This window comes from Podarcis melisellensis, assembly GCF_964234715.1.
Source record: "Podarcis melisellensis genome assembly, chromosome: 15".
Taxonomy (NCBI): domain Eukaryota; kingdom Metazoa; phylum Chordata; class Lepidosauria; order Squamata; family Lacertidae; genus Podarcis; species Podarcis melisellensis.
Window position 1 is genome coordinate 20759715 of NC_138532.1, and position 21682 is coordinate 20781396.

Consider the following 21682-nt stretch of genomic DNA (forward strand, 5'->3'; position numbering starts at 1 on the left):
TTCAAGCGTTCAGGCTCAGTCCTAGAATATGGAAGTAATGGTGAAAGGAGTGGGGAAGAGGCAGAGAAGGCGCTTCTGTGCATGTGCAAAGAGCTTTCCCTTTCCAAAAGTAAGTTCAGGCAATCAGACTCTGTCTCATCTAGAACAGAGGGCCCCTGGACTTCCAGCATGGCCCTGAGTTCCCCCTCACCTATTAAATGAATCCAAAAGGCTGAATGAATGAATGCAAACTTACTGTATTTATTTATTACCAGTGCTTTTTTTTCTAAAAAAAATTGTTTAGGGGTACTCTCATTTTGACTAGATAAAATCACCATTTTATAGTTCAAATCGGAAAAATAAATATAGTAAATGGACAAAAGTACAAAGATTCACAAAATGTTTAGGGGTATGTGTACCGCTGTGTACCCCCAGAAAAAAGCATTGCTTATTACTGCATATGTACCCCAACCTTTCTCCAATTATCTTAAAGTGGCATAATATGTTTCTCTCCCACACCCACATTTTATCCTCACAGCAACCCTGTGAGGTAGGTCAGGCTGAGAGGCAGTGACTGGCCGAAGGTCACCCAGTGAGTTTCATGGCTGAGTGTGGGATTGGAGCCCTGGTCCCCCAGGTCCTAGTCTGACACTCTAACCATTATACTACACCGGCTCTCCTACTTGGGAGAAAGGTGCGGCAGACAAATTAAATATTAAATAAGCAGGCAAACAAACAAATAAATTCAGGACTCTCTGATGGTGCGTATATGATCATAATGTCGTTTGTAAGAAGTACGGATGAGAGAACCTGTCAATCACAGTTTCTCACTTCTCTCGTCTTAAATTCAGTTCTCCACAGTAGTTTGCAAAAAATCCTCATAAAAATCCATGAGGCATTTTAGTGCAGATTTGTTAATTACATTTTTTCTGAGCATTTGCATCGCGCTATTCAGCCAAAAAATGGCTCCCAGAATGGCTTATGTACAATCCTAAAAAACAACAACAGCACACAAGGGGAAAAGCTAAGGAGAGAAGAAGGGAATGAATGAATGAATGAATAAAACTGTGTCACCAATTTACTCAAATACACACACAAACACACACACATTTCGGCATGAAACTTTGTCTAATACATGTACTGTATACATATTTTTTCAAAGCAATTTCCCCTAATATAAAGCATTTTTTTATGAATATATGCATCCTCGTGTGCATTTTACCTTAGCAGGTGGGTTTTTGTACACATTTGTTGGCTGGAGAACCGCTTTGCAAAAACCGCTTTAAGCAAACGGTAAGACAGGGAAGGCAAAGGGAGGCCTTTGGAAGAAGAAAAACAGGAGAGGAACATACAGCAGAGAGAGCCACCCAAAGTGTTGCATCAACTCCTTTCCCTCCCATGGAGGTGTCTGCAAAGCACTCAGTTGACCTTGTGTTCAGGAGGGCAAAATCCCGGGAAGCCAAAGTCCCATTTCCTGTACACGTGGTGCCCCACACATGGCAATGTAGCAGCCAGGGGAGTAACCGAGCTTGGCAAGTCCCCAGCAGAAGCAGCAGCAGCACCTTGGCAGTCTGTTGGGCCTGGAACACAGAATCCTGCCCAGAGGGCCTGGAATGGATCCAGCTGGCACCCAGCAGAGGGACAGAGGTCATGTGGGCATTGCTCAGGGGGTGGGGAAAGAGAGAATGGAAAAGCAGGGAGGACAAACTTCATCCCTGCATTTTGCACCTCTGACATAGGTAATGCAAGGAGTATCTGCTCTTCAATTTCCAGGTGGGCTGGGAATACATTCTAACCCCCAGCTGAAACCCTAGGAGAGCCACTGTCCATCAGTGCAGGCAATATTGAGCTAAATAGACCAGTGGTCAGACTCAATATAAGGCAATTTCCCATGCTCCCAACTTGGGAAAAGCAGAACTTGGTTGTTCTGGATAAAGGCTGCCTGCTGAAACTGCAGACAACCACTAAGAGCTCTCTGCTTGCTGCGTGGCTTCAGAGACCTGCCTGTAAGGAGGCGAGGCACAGGGAGAAAAGGTGGCTTGGAAGCATTGCGCTTGATGACAGCCTTCATTCCGCGCTCCTGGTAGAGCATGTGCTGTGGGTGCAGAAGGTCCAGGGTTCAATCTCAAGGATCAGGACATAGCATCTGAAGCATTTATCGCCTGCTCTCCGGCCAAGAAGGCTCTCAGAGTGGGCACAACACATGAGGAAAGAGGGATGGGGAGGGAGGAGGGGAAGATCAAGGTCGGGCGCCAGTTCTTATAGTTACAGGTTTAATAATGCGGCTATATAGTTCTATCGACGTACAGTGGAACTTCGAGTTGCGGACATAATCCGTGACGGAGGCACGTCCGCAACCCGCAGCGTTCGCATCCTGAAGCGGCGCGTCTGCGCAGGCACAATTTGGTTCTTCTGCGCATGTGCAAAGCGCGATTTAGTGCTTCTGCGTATGTGTGAGTGGCAAAACCCGGAAGCAACCTGTTCCGGTACTTCCGGGTTTCCCGCAGTCCGCAACCTGAAAACACGTAACCTGAAGCGTCCGTAACATGAGGTATGACTGTAGATTATGCCTGTCTTGGAAAGCAACTCTGCTCCAGAAAACTCCCCTCCCCACACCAGATCAGGCACAGAGGAGAGTGGCGGGAGGCCAGAAGACCCAGAATCGTATATCTAGTTCTATTCTCATATAGCTGACTAGAATCCTCACCAGAGGGAGCTTGTTGAAACTGCCCAGCAATGTCTGTGTCAGTTTTGGTTGTCTTGGATTGGACAAAGTCTTGGAGGCTGCCGCCTATTAATGGCTGTTGACCGTGATGGCAGAATAGAGGCTGCATGGGCAGAGGCAGCATAGCCCTGCGTAACAGAAATTAAGGCAAAAGAAGCAGGGCGATGAGGCCGTCTTCCTTCTAGTTCTACTGCAAACCTCTCCGATCGGATCGGTGCCCCTGTGGGGCATCCCTGCTGCAGACAGAGAGCGCTGGACTTGAAAGAACTTAAAGAGCTGGTGCCTGATCTTGCCTTTTCCCCTCTGCCCTCCGCTTCCTTCTTTCCTTTTGTCCCTTGTCTTTTAGAACATAGGCGTGAGAGGGGGCAGAGACTGCCTTGTTTCAACTGATTGTATGCAAGCTGTTCTGGGAGCCTTTTTTGGGCGAAGAGTTGGTGTGTGTTTGTGTGTTATAATGCACTACAGTGGTACCTCTGTCTGCAAACGGGATCCGTTCCGGAGCCCCGTTCACAACCTGATAGGAACGCAACCCACGTCTGCGCATGCGCGGGTTGCGATTCACCGTTCTGCGCATGTGCGTGACATCATTTTGCGCATCTGCGCATGCAGCGAAACCCGGAAGTAACCCTTTCCGATACTTCTGGGTTGCCACCTGAAAAGACATAACCTGAACCCAACGTAACAAGAGGTATGACTGTATATAAATTCATAAATTGGTTTAGGGCTGCAGGCTGAATGGAGGGATGCCCCTGTTCCCCACCCCACCCCCCAGGCTGGACTGGGTTTGGGGTTCAGTGGGTTAAAGCGTCAGCCCTTCTTCTTACCTCCTTACATTTCTGGCACCCCAGAAACTGAAGAGGAGGAGGAGGAGGAGGAGGTCCCTGCTGTTTCGCCAGCTCCAAAATAGCAGCACTTGGCATGTGTTTGTAGGAGGGAAAGCAGCCTCCTCTCCTGTTCCTGACAACAGCCCAAAATAGACCGGCTCAAACAGCACACGTTTCTGCTCTGGCAACACAGCCTCATGTCACATCGGGGGGGTGGGATGGGGACAAGTGGACCCCTATTCTCCATCTCTGAGGGTAGACAGAATGGCAGAGGAGGGGAGAGAGAAGGAAGGGGTTTGGGGTTCCTTAATGAAATAACAAGCCCTGATTAAGGATGGTGGGGAAATTCAATTCGGTTTGCATTGAAAGGCGATTCAGCCCAATTCGTGCATGAGAACCGAAACAAACATCCATCCTTTTGAAATTTGCACTTCTCTGAATTTTGCAGTGCAGTCCTCCGGTCAAGTAATGTGTACAAAAATGCATGAGCTAAGGTAAATACTGCATTTAAAAATGCATATACTGGTGAAAATAACAGGAAAAAACTCATTATCTCAGGGAAAATACAAATACAGTGGTATACTGGTTCTCGAACGTAATCCATTCTGGAAGTCCGTTTGAGTTAAACGTTAAAAAACCAAGGTGCAGGCGTCCTGGAAACAATAGCATTGGATGTTGGGCTTCCGAAAAATGTTCAAAAACTGGAACACTTACTTCCGGGTTTTCGGCGTTTGGAAGCCGAAATGTTCGAGTACTAGGGCGTTCGAGAACCAAGGTTCCATTATATTAGGAAAAATATACATTGCTAAAATGTGTTATTACACAAAATATATTTACATAGAATGGGAGCTGATGTGTTGTGGAGCAGTGGTTAAGGTGCTGGGTTCAAATCCCCACTTAGCTGTAAAGCTCATTGGGTGGCCTTGGGCAGTGACAGTCTCTTAGCCTAACCTACCTCACAGGGTTGTTGTGAGAACAAAATGGGGAGGGGGAGAATCACGTACACCACCTTGAGCTCCTTGGAGAAAAGGTGGGATATAGATGTAATAATAATAATAATAATAATAATAATAATAATAATAATAATAATACATAAAATTGTAAAAAAAAATACGTAGGAGTAATGTGCACTATATTGCTGCTGAATTTTCACGAGGACTTAAAAAAATCAAAAACTGATGAAAAAGCATGGAAAACTGAGCTTAAAATTGGGATTTTTTTTAAAAAAAGAGAAATTGAAATAGACAGATGCCTACATCCCTAGCCCTGATTCCCTAATTTCACAAATATTAGCTGAATCCCACCCACCTAATCTCTTATTATCATTATTATCAACAACATTTTTATTATTAACCATGCTATTAAAAATCGCTGACACAGCCAGTTTGGGTGCTGTAGTTGGAGCATTTGACTCAGCTGGGAGAAACCTAGGTTCAAACTCCTCCACTTGAAACATTCTGGGTGATCAAAGGTCAGTATATATTTCTCTTAGTCTAACTCAGCAGTTCTCAACCTGTGGGTCCCCAGATGTTGTTGGATTACAACTGCCATCATTCCTGAGCTCTGGCCTTGCTAGCTAGGGGTGATGGGAGTTGTAGTTCAACAACATCTGGGGACCCACGGTTGTTGTAAGGACAAAATGTGTGCAGAAAACACACACACTCACACATACCCAATGACCCAGCCCTTCGACTTTGAGGACAAGGTGGAATAAAGAGAAATTAAGATAGTAATTGAAGTCACTACATTTGCTTTGATGCAGAGGATTTTGGGTTTCTGTGGTGGAAAAGTAGCCACCTCACTATCCTTCTTCAGCTGTGATGCTTACCTGTGAGACAGGCGAAGAGTAGAAGTGATGGTAGGAACAGAACAGTCTCAAATTTAACCCCTCCAGCTAGTCTAGCACCCTGGTAGAGGAGAACATCTCCCTCCTCTCTACTTGTCAGATCAATGTGAGAGCGATGTTGTCCTCCAGAATGTTGCTGGACTCCAGTTCCCATCAGCCACAGGCAGCATGGCCTGTGGTCAGGAATGATGGGATCTGTAGTCCAAAATACCTATTGAGATAAAACATCTGAAGAACTGAGAGCAGGCAGTAACCCTCTCTCCTGATCTGGTCTGCCTTGATCAGCTATGGTTGTGGTATGTGTTGAACAGCCACACGCAACAGTGTAGTGTCCCTTCATGATCCAGCCACACCCTTTATAAGATTGTGCAGCTTTCCAAGTTTATACAGTAATCTTATAATTATGCAACAATAATAATTAGGGATGCATTGCATCGCTCAGTGCAGATCTCCATGTGTTCCACTTGAGCTAGATCTATTTTCTGTGCACGTACATTGGCAAATAATTTGGAATGCTCCAGTATCTTATTCTGGAGTGGCTTAGGCTGCACATTTCATTGTACACAACAGAACTTGTGCACCATTCCCTTGAAGCTGAAGCACCGGGAGTTTTCAGTGCTCCTAAACGCTTAGCTTTGGAGCAGATAGTGGCTAAAAAACCTTCTCTTTCATGCTGACTGGGTGGTTTTAGGTCGCTGGAGACAGGGACCTTGCTGCAGAAAGAGTAATGGGTCTTTGACACCGACCCACCCACCCTGCTATCTTGGACCACTAGATCACTGGTGAGATCCACTGCAAGCATGTAGCCAGAGGGTTGGCGGAAGCTGAATAATGGTTAGCCAACTCTACCCTGGTTGAATAACTAAACCTGAAGGCATATGCTAGCTGACAGGTGGTCAGAGAAAGAATACTAGCTTTGAGAACTGAGCTGTTCCCCCTTACCCATCCTTGCATCTTTTTTGTGCTGATACAGTGGGATGCATCCTGGCACCATAAACACAGTTTTGCAATGACCACATCTAGATCCTGAATGGCAAACAAGCCACTAAGCACCACTCAATTATTACACTGAAAGCAAGCTCTGAGTGAAGGATCCTGATAGCATCACCTTAGGGTTTGCATCCTAAAGGCATTTCCTTGGAAGTGTGTTTGGTGGCAACCTAAACAAATTTAGCTGGATCTGGCAATCACAGAAGGTCCAGAAGAACCATGTTCTCTTCTGAGCAGTGACAAGGACACGAGAGGTGCCTACGATGTGTGTCAAAGGGCAAGGAGGTTTGGAGAGGCTGTGACGGAGGTGACCTGATGCTCTGAGGTCTCTGGGGGTGGCCCAGCCCTGCTTAATCTACGTACATCCTTCCCGAAACACTTCCCAGCCCAAGGGAGTAGACAGAAAAATATCGGAGGAGAGAACAAGGAACCGAGAGTGTGCTGGGGAATGGCGCATCGCCAAAGCATGCGGGACCAGCCAGCCGGCATTCCTCCGCTATGGAGAGGAAGAGGCCGGCCCCAGATGAACAGCCAGCCCACGCGAATCCAGAGGAAGGAGGAGAGAGAGGGAAAGAGAGAGAGAGAGATGGGGAAAGCCACTGCTTGCCCTTGAGCACCAGAACCTTGTTCCAGGAAATTCCTCACAAGCAGCGCTCCCAGTCTGAAACAGGCACAGAAGGAACAGGTGTGCGTTATCTGGGACCTATCCGGATGCCTCCCATTCTGACCCAGAAACCCAGGTCTCCATGGGAGCACAGGCAGAATAAGCTTTATACAGAGTTAGGCCACTGGGTCCATCTAGGTCAGTGGTGTCTACACGGCAGTGCTCCTGGGAAAGGCGCTCTGTACATGTTCATCAAGCGGAACTCTCTTGTTTCAAAGGCCCCAGGATATGCCGGGGCATTGAAAACCGGTTTGGAAGCGAACAAAGCTTGGACAAATTAAACCCTGCAGCTACCCTTCCTGCAGCGCCACTGGGCTGGGAAAGGACTCATGATGCCCCAACTCCCTGCCCAAGTATGTAGGCAGTTCCTTGTATTGGGAATGGTTTTGATGCAGACTGCGGACCCCATAATCAAGATTTATAAAACTGTAGGATGCAGGGCAAGGGGCGCGGGTGGCGCTGTGGGTTAAACCACAGAGCCTAGGACTTGCCAATCAGAAGGTTGGCGGTTCGAATCCCTACGACGGGGTGAGCTCCCATTGCTCGGTCCCTGCTCCTGCCAACCTAGCAGTTCAAAAGCACGTCAAAGTGCAAGTAGATAAATAGGTACCGCTCCGGCGGGAAGGTAAACGGCGTTTCCGTGCGCTGCTCTGGTTCGCCAGAAGCGGCTTAGTCATGCTGGCCACATGGCCCGGAAGCTGTACGCCGGCTCCCTTGGCCTATAAAGGGAGATGAGCGCCGCAAACCCAGAGTCGGCCATGACTGGACCTAATGGTCAGGGATCCCTTTACCCCTTTACCTTTAGGATGCAGGGCATAATGTAAAACCAGCTTGAGTTACACTGTTAGGGGCTGGACAAGATGACCGCTTGTGTCCTCCTTCTGATTCCACTGTTCTATGATTCTATGACTATGGGGTAGCTCTGCAACTCGTGTTTTAAAAACCAAACACTGATTAATAATAATAGTAATAATAATAATAATAATAATAATAATAGTAGTAGTAGACATTCCCTAGCAAAACGAAACCCACTATGGCATCATCGAGGAGAGAAAAACTCTCTCTCCACACATGCCGCCAGCAGCAGCCACCTGGTTAGAAATGGCTCAGCCTCCGTCTCCCTCCCCTCCCCTGTCCTGACAACTGAACTCTCCTTTCCCTTCCCCGGCCAGCTTGGATCACAGCTCTCTAGCTGGCCTCAGCTGCTGGAGCTCAGCAAGCGGCGCCAAGGAGGTTTCAAGCTGCCTGTGGGGAGAGAGGCATGGACAACTCTTACATAACATGCCCAGCTCCATTCATTGACCGAACAAAGGGGCTGACCTGCCCTGAGCCACAGGTGCCACGGCGGAAGGGAGTCTGTTACGTAACGGCATGGAACAAAGGCGCTCCCCGAAGGGCACTGGCCCAACGAGGTCAAAACGGTCCAGGCTTTGCGGAGGGAGGAAAGGACACCCCAAACAGCCACGTGGAGAGGGAGAAAGACCCAGATGTCCTGGCGCCTGTCCGTCCCTCCCCCCAAACATCCCCTGAGATCCTTCCTGCATGCTCTGCTTTTATTCACTCTGAATAACTACCAACACTCTCCCAGCATTCGGAATGCACATTCTCTCTTTCTCGCTCACACACACTTTCACCCATAAATAAGCACTGAAAGGGTTTGAGCTTGGGAGGAAAGGTCAAAAGGTGAAAGGTTAACTGCTCAGTTATCTTGAGAGCATGCCCTTTAATTTACTGGGGCTTTCTGCCCGGGGGTGGGGGTGAGATGGGGGGCAAAAAAAAGAACGCTGTGATTTCCAGTCTCCTCTCTAACTGTGCCCCTCCTTAGAAATGAGCAACACCCAAAAGGTTGGTCTCGCAGTAGAAACTCTGGGGACCTAAGTACCAGGAGTTAACAGCTTATTGCTTCATATTGCAGGCTGCTCTTGCAAACTCCATCTTCTGTAGGAAAGCGGGGAGGGTCTCCTTGTCGCCTCTAGTTCTTGCAGACCTCCTGCTTTTTGACAGCGAGCGTCTGCACCCACACAACCGTCCTCTGCTCTAGCAGATAGTTAACTACCTCCCTACTTTTAGCTTCTCCCACCCACCCATCTTTAGAGGTGTGATAAGAACAGGAATGAGGCGATTTCTGGCTTTGCTATGGCAGCACCCACACTTTAACCCCCTCCCAGGCTGAAAGCAGGGTTCAGCCTCCACCCTGAGTCCACACAGTGAAGTCAGGAGCAGAGCAGAGACAAGGACCCAGGGCTCCTGCCAGGCAGCAACAGAGCAGACTGTTAAGATTGCTAAACTCATGCCCACCTAACACATACGGTGCAAGACCCACCTACCCACCCCGCAATTTGTGGCCGACCCACCTGGCAAGGCAGGGGAAACCCCTAGCCAAACCCAGCTTAGAAAATGCCATGAGGATGGTGTGTGTGTGTGTGGTGAAGCCGAGCTGTACCTTAGTTTTATTGAGCACCAGACCCACAAAGGCAGAGACCAGCAGCGATCCTGGCATGGGCGTCTTGGTCCGCAGCTCCTTTGGCATGCCAGAGAAAGGCGAGACGGGGGGCTCTTCGGGGAGGGTGACCGTGTAGGAATTCCGCATGCTGCGAGGAGGCACCCCTCGCCTCTCTCCCCCCACAGGCTTCCTTCAGTAGGAGATCCAGGTGTGGAGAAAGGTGAGACTCAGACAGGTCTGCTCCTCTCAACCCCTTGCTCCTCCTGCTCAGACAGCAAGGCAGCGTTCCTCTAAAGCAGAGATGGACCCAGTGGAATAAAAGAGGGAGAGGAGCTGCTGAGTTTGGCGTGCCTTCTGCCCCAAGCGGAACCACAAGTGCTTCTTCTCCAGCAGGGAGGAAAAGTTTGGCAGCTTCTTCTGGCTGGACGTGGAAGTGTGGCAGAGCGCGGGCGACCCTCCACACTGCGGCTCCGGCTCGCGTCTTTAAAATCCAGGGTCCGCCTCAAAGCTGTCACTCCAGGCAAAGCCGCTGCCGCTGCTGCTTTCGCCTTCCCCGCTGCTGACGGCACCTGAATCACTCTGACATCAAGCAGGGGAGGTGGAACAGACGCCCAGGCAAGGCTGCACAGAAGAGGGCTCCCTCCAGGGAGGTACCGACGGCCAAGGCTGTAGGCAACTTTCTGCGCCGGGTGGGGAAGCCAAGGGGAAGTGTGACGGGTGGCTCTGCCTGGTCCTGCTGGGCGCTCGAGCGTCGTAGCAACCTGGCTATGCAGGCCCAGCGATTTAAGGCACACACATACTCAGAGCAGGCACTGGGGGCGTGTAGAAGCCGATGAACTTTTCTTCCGGGTGGAACTATGACTCTCATCTCAGCCAGACAGAAATACTGTACTCGGTGCTATCCGTGATCTGTCTGTCTGTCTTTTTATTGGAGTCAGGGCAGGGAAAGGATGTCGGAAGAGCCCCACATTTAAACACGTTTTTTCCACACACCCCACAGCGAGGCGAAGTGACTCCTCTGAGTCCACATGGTGAGGCAATGATGAAGCTCAGAAGGAAAGTTGGTTGCCCTGCACAGAGTTGCTGCCAAAATGAGCCAACCGAGACCACGCAGTGCCTTTTCCCTGAAGTAATGCCCGCAGGTGGCATAGCTTCTCTCAGTGGCCCTCTCTTCCCCAGGCAGCATATGAAACTACCCACATCCCAGTAGCGGGGCAGAGAAAGAAGGGAGCTCTCTTGGTGCAATCTGGTTGTGCATTCTGCCGGTAGCTGAACTCCAATCCTGCCAAGGTGTCTAGTCTTTGAAGGGCAGAACAGTGGCACTGAGAAGGAGGACTCAAGACCACCCAGTCGAAACCATCTTGGACCCAAAGGCGTTCATTCACCAAGCCTGCCACAGATTAACTATCCGCACCACAGCACGAATACTGCAGACAAGAGCGCCGAGGCGGCTGCTTTGAGACTCTTTGGTGGCTAGTTCCTCCGAACTTGTGTTCCCCACCCACAACCCCCAAACCACTTTACTGATGTGGGTGGGAAAAGGGGGAGCAGAAAACTAAGGGGAAGAAAGTATAAGGTTGTATGTGGGGAAACTGGAAGGAGAGAGCCCTGCAAGCTCAAGGGAGAACCAGCGCCTTTGTGACATCGGCAGCCGGCATGCCAATCCCCACCCGCCTCTCAGACCTATTTGCATGCACAGCAACCAACGCACCTCACTTTTTTTCCATTGAAACTTTTCAATAAAATATCAACATCGAAAATAAAAGGAAAGGAGTGATAGCCACTGAAGTACAAAAGGACAAGAAGGAATGCAGGGTATCCCAAGGCAAGCTATGTATGGCCATTGGGTGGCATTTTACCTACTTTGTGTAACACTGGCTGACCTCCAGACAATTTGCTGGTGTCAGCACTCTGCAAGGGGCTTGAGGTCTGATGCCGAATCCAGCACTGGCTTGGATTTCAATGACAAATATCTCCTCTGCAATGAAGCACCCTTAATGGAGTATCCACTGCCTGACAAGCATCCTTCTTTACACACAGAGAGAAACTGAGGCACAGAAATAAAAGGGGAAGCTCTGTGCAGGAGCAGCAACTACGTTGCCCAGGATCCCAGACTCTCCTGCAAAACCACATATTCCCCACAGCCATCGCAAGAGACCCATTGTCTGGTGACCTCTTAAAATTTCCAGACGGGACTGACCAAGCGCCCAACACAAATCTATAAATCCCCCGGCGAACGGTCAGATTGTCCCGCGGTAACTTTCCATTGTTTACGCCAGATGCTTTCAAGAGTCAGGATGAAGTTTTGGAAAGTTGCACTCGAGGTTGTTATTGCCATGTATCTATGCAGCCATAAAACCAAAGCATACGACCATAAGAAGAGTCTGCGGGATGAGGCCAGTGGCCCGCCCAGTCTAGCATCCTGTTCTCACAGTGGCTGACCAGACGCTTGTGCGAAACCCGCAAGCAGGATCTGAGCACAAAAGGACTCTCCCCTCCTGAGGTTTCCAGCAACTGGTATTCAGAAGTGCTGCTGCCTCCAACCGTGAAGAAAAGAAAAGAATGAACAGCTTTCCTTTCCTCTTTAATAAATCCAGCACCGCTTGTTCCTTTTTGCACTGTTTCCAACCTTCTTCCACCCTCCAACCAGATCTCTTTGTGCAGACGCTGCAAGGGGACTAACTTTAGCTTGGATGAGGTAGGGCTATTTTTGGTAGCGTTAAAAATAAACCCAGGGAGACATACATACATACATATATTGCAGCATTATTTATCTACAAGATTTGTAAGCCTTTCATCAGCATGACACTGTCACTCCAGGGAACGCAATCTGCAAACGCAGAGATAAAAGCACACGGGAATAGTAAGGAATTGGAATTGCTGACGCACGAGGATGGGCAAACGCTCCCATGCGTGCCCGGGACAGAGGTGATAGGAACGGCGCATTGTTACACCGCACACAGACCCAGGCGACAGCAGAAAACGTAATTACGGTTCTATAACTGTACCCAAATTGCTCTGCGCTCAGCGTGTTTTTGCAATCATGAACACAGTTGGAACGCAGGCAGGCTGCACACCCACACAGAGTTGAGAGTCCAGAAGTACACGGTGCCAACCCAGCATTCAGATATCAGGAGACTGCGCAGGAAGACAGACAGAGGCAGCGGCATTGAAATAACAGGGTCCAATCACCTACGGAAGCCCTTTTCATATGCAAGAGTGAGCAGCGTTCAGCTAGAGCACCTTGGTTAGAGAGTTGACTTCACCTCTCGCAATCACAGACACAGAGAAGACGCTTGTAGGGAAGAAAAGAAGAAAGTTGTTTCCTATAGGAAACATCTAACGGGGGCGTCTAGGGGGGCCGTGGATGGCCCTGGGCGCACAATTTTTGAGGAGGTGCAAACCAGGAGCCCCCAGTGGGCTGGGGCTCTTCTCCACTCGACAAGGGCTGTATCAGCCACCCAGGCTCCCCCCTTCGTGAGCAGGCAGGCAGTCCAGCTTGGCCCCACTTTGGTGCTGCAGGGGTGGTGTTGCTCCGGTGGGAGGGGCTGGGCTGGCACCCCTGCCTGGCACCCACCTGCCCTTGGCTCCAGCAACTGGCACGATGCCACTGTGTCTAACGTGAATAGAACCGTTTCTCGCTCTGGTCTGATCAACTAGTCTAGAGGACAGCATGGCAGCCATGCTTGCTCCTTTCCTTTCTCAGAGGATAGCTACAGATGACCTCTCACCTTGAGGTCTGAGAGAGAAGAGTGAGGAGGAGGAAATGGCAAGCAGGATGCAGCCTAAGACTTATCAGTCCAATCAACAAGGTGATGGAGAAGTAAGGCACTAGGTTAAAGGTACAGAGAGAATCTGGGGACCTGCCTTAACCCTATGCAAACCCCTCTTCCGCAAGCTGAGTTGCACCCAAACTTCCAGCAGGAGGTTTCCAGGTTGTCACTGTTTCCAGATGGGATTCTGAGCTCTCCTGCAATTCCTCTTGTCCTGGGCCCTAGAGATCGCAGATCCAAGTGTATTTTGTTCTCCCCCTGCTTTCTGGGCATGGCTCTGAGTGGTTTTGCCTTTGCTCCCTGGAAAACCCGCTCCTTAGCGCTCCATGAGAACTAACAGCTGCAATCTGCAGAAAACCAGATTGTTGTTTCGTTCCGGATTCGGTCCAAACTGTGGGTTTTCCCAGGGTGGGGGAAAGAGGTGAGGCAAATAGAGGTGTGGATAAGCCCTCAGTCCTATATTGGGCAAACCCTGCTTCTGAAATTTTAGATGACTGGGAGGTTTTGCGCAACAAACTCGCTTTCCTCGGGAGATTGGGCTTCTTGCAATAAGGGAAGTGACGTGGAAATATACTGGAAGGCACAGGTAACACTTGCTTTGACGTAATGCCATCTAATTTCTCACCACCGACAAATCAACAAAGAATGTTCATTAAATAGTCAACATCATCTCATTTCTCATCTCATCTCCCTCTCATCAGAATGAGTTCCCTGGGAAGAGGGACTGCTTGTTAAATCATGCTGGAAACTTTAGATGGGAATAGGCCCCTTCAAACAACTCTCAGCACCCTTTACAAACTACAGTTCCCAGGATTCTTTTTTTCTTGGGGGGGGGGGAATAATCTATGACTGTTTAAAGCGGTATAATACCACTTTAAATGTATAGTGCAGATGCGGCCTGAACTGATTTTATAAATGTGCCACTGTTGCAGCTTTACTCATTCATGAGAAAGGCTTCGGGTATAAACCACAAGGTAAAATCCATACCTGCTGCCTTGCAGGAACATCTTCGGGAGAAGAAAAGGCTAAGGAGTAAACCCTACACAAATCAGAACAGACCCATGGAAGTCAATAGGCACGACTAACTTAGGTACATTCATTTCAATGGGTCTACTCTGTGCAGAACTCAGTTTAATGCAACCCATTGCTTATATATATGTAAATGTTTCATTAGTGTTTTCAAAATGAACACAATTATTTTGTGTGTGTTTTTTCTGTACTGTAAATTGCTTCCATGAAGCCTCATGGGAAACCTATCCAATCAATCAATCAATCAATCAATCAATTGTTGCATTTATGCCCACTAAGAGTATACCCACTGAAATGAAGAGACCTAAGTTAGCCATGTCTATTAATTTCAGTGAGTCTGACAAGCACCGGAAAAAACCCCGGTGTCAAAAGACTCTTCTCTATCCGTTTGTCTGATTTTTCTTTTCTTTTTAAAAGGGCATTGAAGAGTCCTGTGTGATATGAAAGCTGCCACAGTTGGAGCTATGGGGGAAGGGGAGAGGGAAATATTTACTTTACTGGGTTTGTGGCTTCTTTAAGCAGCTGCTGGGAAGCTCTCTGACCACCAGGGAAGGAGGAGGAGGAGGCCTCCTTCAAGTGTCGGATAGCCAAGAATTCCTAGAAGCCAGTTATGGATGGAGCACGAGGACAGCTGAATGCCTCCCTGCGGGCAGCAGCGGCCAAGGCAAGCGAGGGTTAGCGCAGACCTCAAATGGCCCCAGAGAGCCTGCGTGGCACGCTGCATGCCAAAGGTGCAGCCCCAGTTGTGCAGAAGAGGGAGTTTCAGCAGGGAGAGAAGTTCCAGCTGCTCTCAAATGACAGTTCCGAGGTTAGATTGCTGCAATATGCTCGGTGTGGAGGTACCCTTGGTGGTAATTTGGAAACTGCAATGGGTTTGGAATGCAGTGGCCAGGGCGACCGAGTGGAGCCAGCAGTTCGGATCACATTGTCCTGAACTTGAGCTGGGTTGTAGGTCAGCGGCAGAGCATCTGCTAGGCAAGCAGAAGGTCCCAGGTTCAGTTCCTGGCATCGTTCAGCCCGGACACGGAGATCCAGTGCCAAGGGCCTTCTGGTGGTTCCCTCATTGCGAGAAGTGAGGTTACAGGGAACCAGACAGAGGGCCTTCTCAGTAGTGGCACCCACCCAGTGGAACAATAACAGCTAAACTGATGGTCTCCAGGGGGTAAGAAGACCAAGAACACTCCAAGGTCAACTGGTGGGATTTTATTTCTCATGCTTTTGACTTGGTTGACCAACATTCACTGTCCATGCCAGAACAGGAAATAGAGATATTTTGAGTTATATTGGTGTGTTACCATTCCTCCTCCTCCTCAGTATGATGGATGCTACTGTTCTTTTGGATTGTTAGTAATGGTCATTATGCCTCAATTTAATCATCATCATCATCATCATCATCATCATCACATTCTCCAATATCAGCACATTGTGCACTGATTATCTATTTTCTTGTTACCAGGTCTGTGGCTGTATAATAGCATTGGCTCTTCTGGCTTGTTTGTTTAATTATTTTCTGACATTCCTGCCTTTTTTCTACAGTGGTACCTCAGGTTAAGTACTTAATTCATTCTGGAGATCCGTTCTTAACCTGAAACTGTTCTTAATCTGAAGTACCACTTTAGGTAATGGGGCCTCCTGCTGCCGCCGTGCTGCCGGAGCACAATTTCTGTTCTCATCCTGAAGCAAAGTTCTTAACCCGAGGTAATATTTCTGGGTTAGCGGAGTCTGTAACCTGAAGCGTCTGTAACCTGAAGCGTATATAACCCAAGGTACCACTGTACGATGGTTCCCAAAGGGTCACCTATCCAGGCACTGAGCAAGCCCCAGGCTGATACACAGCTGCAGGCGAGCACGACACATACAAAGCCCTCTTGGTGGTGGCTCCCAGAATTTGGTGTGGTCCCCCAAGAGAGGGTCTGCCCAACTGCACTGCTACAATGAGAAGACGGCTTTATTTCAGTAATGCATTTTTTTTGGAGGGGGGGACTGGCGGAGGAAGAGGAGTGTGGGGGGAGCGCACCGCCCCCAGCAGCGTGATCCTGGTGGGGTGCCATCACGGCTGCCCCCACCCACACTGGGCGCCATGCCCCCGCAGGCGATGTGCCACGGCCCCAGGATGCACGCCAGCCCCGCCCCCACCTACTCTCCGCACCCGGTGCCAGAGCATGAAGCTCCGCCACTGGGGGGGGGGGTAACCATTTTAAATACGCTGTTGCAGCTGCCCTCATAAGCACTGTTGTAATTTTCTTGCTGTTTGCTGGATGACTTCTCTTGTTATTTGTTGGTAAGGATAGGGATGGGAATCCAATCGAAACAAATTTATATCTACGTGCGAAAATCAAACGGAACAAAAATTGCTTATATTATGCGCATGAAAGAATCAAGTCCTGCGCATTCTTGCATTTCTACAGCATAACTGAATATGCATTTTTCATACAACTACATGCATCTCTTTATGTGCTGTTTACTTGAGGAAACCTGGAGTGCATGTATGTACAATAATGTACATTTATTTACATATATTATTTCTTAACTGTTCTTCACCATACTGTCCCAGGACACAGTACAACAATATAAAACAGTGGTACCTCGGGTTAAGAACTTAATTCATTCTGAAGGTCCGTTCTCAACCTGAAACTGTTCTTAACCTGAGGTATCACTTTAGCTAATGGGGCCTCCCACTGCCGCCGCCACACGATTTCTGTTCTCATCTTGAAGCCAAGTTCTTAACCTCAGGTACTATTTCTGGGTTAGCGGAGCCTGTAACCTGAAGCATCTGTAACCCGAGGTACCACTGTACACAGATACAAATACTATCTCTGTTCCAACTAGAGCAGAATATTATAATGCATACAATCATGCGAGAATTATTTGCATTTTTAGCAGAACCCACCAAAACCAAAACAAAACATCAAAACCACCCAGCCTTGATCCTTGTTGAGATCAAGATGGGAATGAGAAAAGAGGCAGTGCAGTCAAGCTCAACACAGAGGTTTTCAGAAAATTCTATCCTGACTTCCAATTATTTTATTGAAGCTGCCTTGGTCATTTTATAGAACGAGAGGGTGGAAAATGTTAAAATTAAAAGTAAATGATTAATCAATGCAAGCTGGCCGCCATACAACTCCTGGGCAGCCCCAGTGCGGAAACTCTCAAAGCAGGGGGCTTTGTGGTGGGGCACACCCCTCGAGTGGTGGTGGGGCGGATGCAGCAGTGACCAGCTGGCCTTAGGTTGCCCCAAAGAACAGGCTGTGATCTTCCTACTTGGCAACGGCCACCGGGTTCACCATCCTGGGACGATGCAGATGGGTGATTAATGGGGCGAGAAATTTCCGGAAATTCTGCCGCAGACGTCAGGAGGCAACGTGTGGAGAATTACAAACATGGGCAGTGAGGTGAAGAGCTATTGGTGGATCCCAATGGGGGCTTGGCCCAAAGGCCAGAGAGATAGAGAGACCCCAGGGAAATATCAGAGAGCTACCCTGTGAAGGGGCTGAGAAGCCATCCAAAGGAAAGAGAAACCTGAAGGCTGCTTTGCTTAACCCGTTTTTTTCTTCCTAAGTTACCTGTCTCCTTTCTGTGTGTTCTCTGTTCCCACATTCCCAGCGTGTTCGCACTCCTGTCTCAGCGACTTCTACGCTGGCTTGTTTGTGACCACAGGATGCAAGAGGGAAGGATACCCCAAAGGTGTGCTCCGTGGAGAGCTGGTGTCCGGCACCAGGCCCGTTGGTGGAGCAACTCTGCGTTACAAAGATGTTTGCAAACGTGGCACTAAGGCTGGCACCGTCAACCCTGCCTTGTGGGAATCTGTTACAGGCGACTGCAGTGCCGGGAGGCAGGCAGTCAAGTTGTGCATCTGAAGTGAGAGCTGGACCATAAAGAAGGCTGATCGCCGGAGAATTGATGCTTTTGGATTATGGTGCTGGAGGAGACTCTTGAGAGTCCCATGGACTGCAAGAAGATCAAACGCATCCATTCTGAAGGAAATCAGCCCTGAGTGCTCACTGGAAGGACAGATCATGAAGCTGAGGCTACAATACTTTGGCCACCTCATGAGAAGAGAAGACTCCCTGGAAAAGACCCTGATGTTGGGAAAGATGGAGGGCACAAGGAGAAGGGGACGACAGAGGACGAGATGGTTGGACAGTGTTCTCAAAGCTACCAGCATGAGTTTGACCAAACTGCGGGAGGCAGTGGAAGACAGGAGTGCCTGGCGTGCTCTGGTCCATGGGGTCACAAAGAGTCGGACATGACTAAACAACAACAAGCAACAAGCAGTGACCGGTGGAGAAATGGCGCCTGGGAGGAGGACAGAGAGAAGAAATGCCATGGTGCATCTGCAGCGGCACAGCCGGACGCCCTTATCTGCCCCAGCTGCTACAAAACATGTCTCTCCTATATCGGTCTCTACAGCCACAGCAGGCGCTGCAACTGTCCAACAGCTTGACCTCACCCCCAAAGGCGCACTACTCTACTATCGTCTCCCGAGACTGACGGATGTTAGCAAAAAAACAAGGATCTCCTCCCCTCTCACTTAGGAATGCAATTCTAATGTTATTTGCATCAAGATTATTGTATAAACCCACCTACTCCAGCACTGTGCTCCCATAATAGCCACTTGCCTCTCGGAATCCTGCAAGGGGGAACTGAGATCTTTCCCAACTTGTCATTCCCAGATATTGGCATTCAGAGCCATGATTCCTCTGACAGCATCTATTTTCATTGTTTTTTCTAAGCTGCCCAGAGGACTTTGGTCCACAGGCAGTCCAGAAATTAAACGAAATAAATAAATAGGAAGGAAGGAAGGAAAAAAACCACTACAAGTTATGTAGCTGCATGCTACAACTTCAGCAAACATCTAGTTTGGCCCTGAATGCGCTCTACGTGGGGCTACCTTTGAAGGTGACCTGGAAACTACAACTAATCCAGAATGCGGCAGCTAGACTGGTGACTGGGAGCGGCCGCCGAGACCATGTAACACCGGTCTTGAAAAACCTACATTGGCTCTCAGTACGTTTCTGAGCACAATTCAGTGTTGGTGCTGACCTTTAAAGCCCTAAACGGCCTTGGTCCAGTATACCTGAAGGAGCGTCTCCACCCCCATCGTTCTACCCGGACACTGAGGTCCAGCACCGAGGGCCTTCTGGCGGTTCCATCACTGCGAGAAGCCAAGTTACAGGGAACCAGGCAGAGGGCCTTCTCGGTAGTGACGCCCGCCCTGTGGAACACCCTCCCACCAGATGTCAAACAGAACAACAACTACCAGACTTTTAGAAGACATCTGAAGGCAGCCCTGTTTAGGGAAGCTTTTAATGTTTAATGTATCACAGTATTTTAATATTCTTTTGGAAGCCGCCCAGAGTGGCTGGGGAAACCCAGCCAGATGGGCGGGGTATAAATAATAAATTATTATTATTATTATTATTATGAACCAAAATGAGGTAGAAATGGTGGTGTAGGACCTGTGATGGATCTTGTGCTCATATGCAGGTCAGCACTTGATGTTGCAAGTCAGGGTGGAGTTATCTAATTCATACTTTCTGACACCATACGTGAAGTGAGACAGAGGCAGCCTTAGAAATTCACACTTTCCTAAATTTCACAGTGCTTGCTCTCCAGCCAAGTAACGTATACAAAAAAATAAATAAATGTGTACGTTAGGATAAAGTGTGCTTATGTTAGTGAAAACGGCGTACAAAAATGCACTCTTATCAGAAGACACTGCTTTGCACAGATGCGTGCAAAAGGCGAAAATAGTGCCCCAGCATGTGTACGTTAGGAGAAATGGGCACTGCTAGCAAGTTTTCATGGGGATTAAAAAAATAAATAAAATTGCAAACTGATGTGGAAACATGGAGAACGGAACTTAAGGTTGGAACTTAAGTCTGGAACGTGAAATTGGCAAATTTGCCAGTGACCAAAAAGATGAACACACCCTGCACACATCGGCCCGACTTGGTGACAGAGAAGAAAGAGGGCAGGGATGAGAGGAGATGAGGTCTTGGAGGTGCAGCAGAGGAATAGTGGGTTGAAGAGAAGCTTTGGAGACAAGACTGTGTGGCAAGCTAAGCCCTACTTATTTACCAAGGCCTTTAAACTCAATTTGGGCCCCATTTGGATCTATCCGTTTTTTATGGTCGGCAGGCTTACTGATTTTAGTCTTCTGCTTGTGCTGTCAGTTTTAACTTTTCCAGTGGTTTTATCTATTTTTTGTTAAGAGTGTTGTTTCAATTATCTACTGTACACTAGCTTTTGGACTACAACTCCCATCAGCCACAGGCCCGAAGCTGATGGGAACTGTTGTCTAAAAAAATCTGGAGAAGCCTGATCTGCAGAGTGGTATTATTGGAATAGCTGACCTGTCAACGGGCTCGGTGACCTTGTCGAATGAAGAAAGGACCTTGCCATATGGTTAAACCCAGCTCTCTTTTCAACAGGGGTGGGGACCTTTTTCCAACCTGAGGGCCACATTCCCATCTGAGCAACCTTTCAGGGCCACTTGCCCCTGGGTCTGAGGCTGCCCGCCCCTGCCTTAGGAGAACAGTGGCAACCCATGGGTGCTGGGCTGGGAGAGCAAAATGGCAACATTCCCCCCTAGCTCAGATCAGATGCAAGAAAGAAGCCTAGGCTGACACTGGAAAGGTTTGCTCCTCTTCAAAAGTGGTCCTGTTTTCAGCTGCGGAGCCTCATGCCGACAAGTGCCTCTCGTTCTGCCCCACCCCAAGATGGCAAAGTCCCAGCCTCCCTCCCTCCCTGGGGAGGCTTAATATAGGAGTAGCTCTGCAAGGCAATTCTTCTGGGTCACTTGGGGTTATGGCAGCCCAGTCCAAATGCCCTCTGCATGCTTCTTGGTTGAGCTATTTGGTAACTGGATACAGGCATGCCCTGGGGTTAAAGAGAGGGGAACTTAATGATCCCTGCTGCTATTTGCTGGTCTTTTTTTAGGGGGGGGGTTTCAGAGTCAGGCAGCAAAATAAGAACCGTTATAGAAATGGATTGGTTAAGTTACAATGCAAATTCCCAAAGAGCGTGTGTGTGTGTGTTTTATGAGTGTGTGTGGCCGGGACTGTGTTCCGTGCCATTAAACTGACAGCGCTGTGGGGTCATACCAGTCACGTGGGATTTGGAGTGCGATCACACTGCCAGGTTACTACAACCACCGGATGTGGCACATGACTGGCTAAAAATTATTCCTTTTCCCCCAAGGATACTGGAAAGAGATGATGCAAGAGCTTAAGGAGAACACTATCTGGCTCTGACTTCCATCTCCCACAAAAACCCAGGTAGTATGGCCAGTGGATAGGGGATGATGGGAGTTGTAGTCCAATAACACCTGCAGGACAGCAGGGTGGGGAAGACTGTCATAAACTCACTCTGCACCATATGAAGAAGGAATTTACAGGATGTGTGTA

General features: G+C 48.8%; 1 protein-coding gene across 7 annotated transcripts in view; it reads right to left on the minus strand.

The window, feature by feature from the left end:
- Positions 1-21682, minus strand: part of USP2 (ubiquitin specific peptidase 2) — a 78162-nt gene that overhangs the window by 16796 nt on the left and 39684 nt on the right. The window contains exon 1 of one of the 7 annotated variants that reach the window (XM_081889873.1): positions 9472-10018. The exons of the other annotated variants lie outside the window; for them this stretch is intronic. Coding sequence (XP_081745999.1) covers positions 9472-9618 — 147 coding nt within the window. The 5' untranslated portion in view covers positions 9619-10018. Of the gene's footprint in view, positions 1-9471; positions 10019-21682 lie in introns of those variants that run through there. 7 annotated transcript variants of the gene reach the window in all.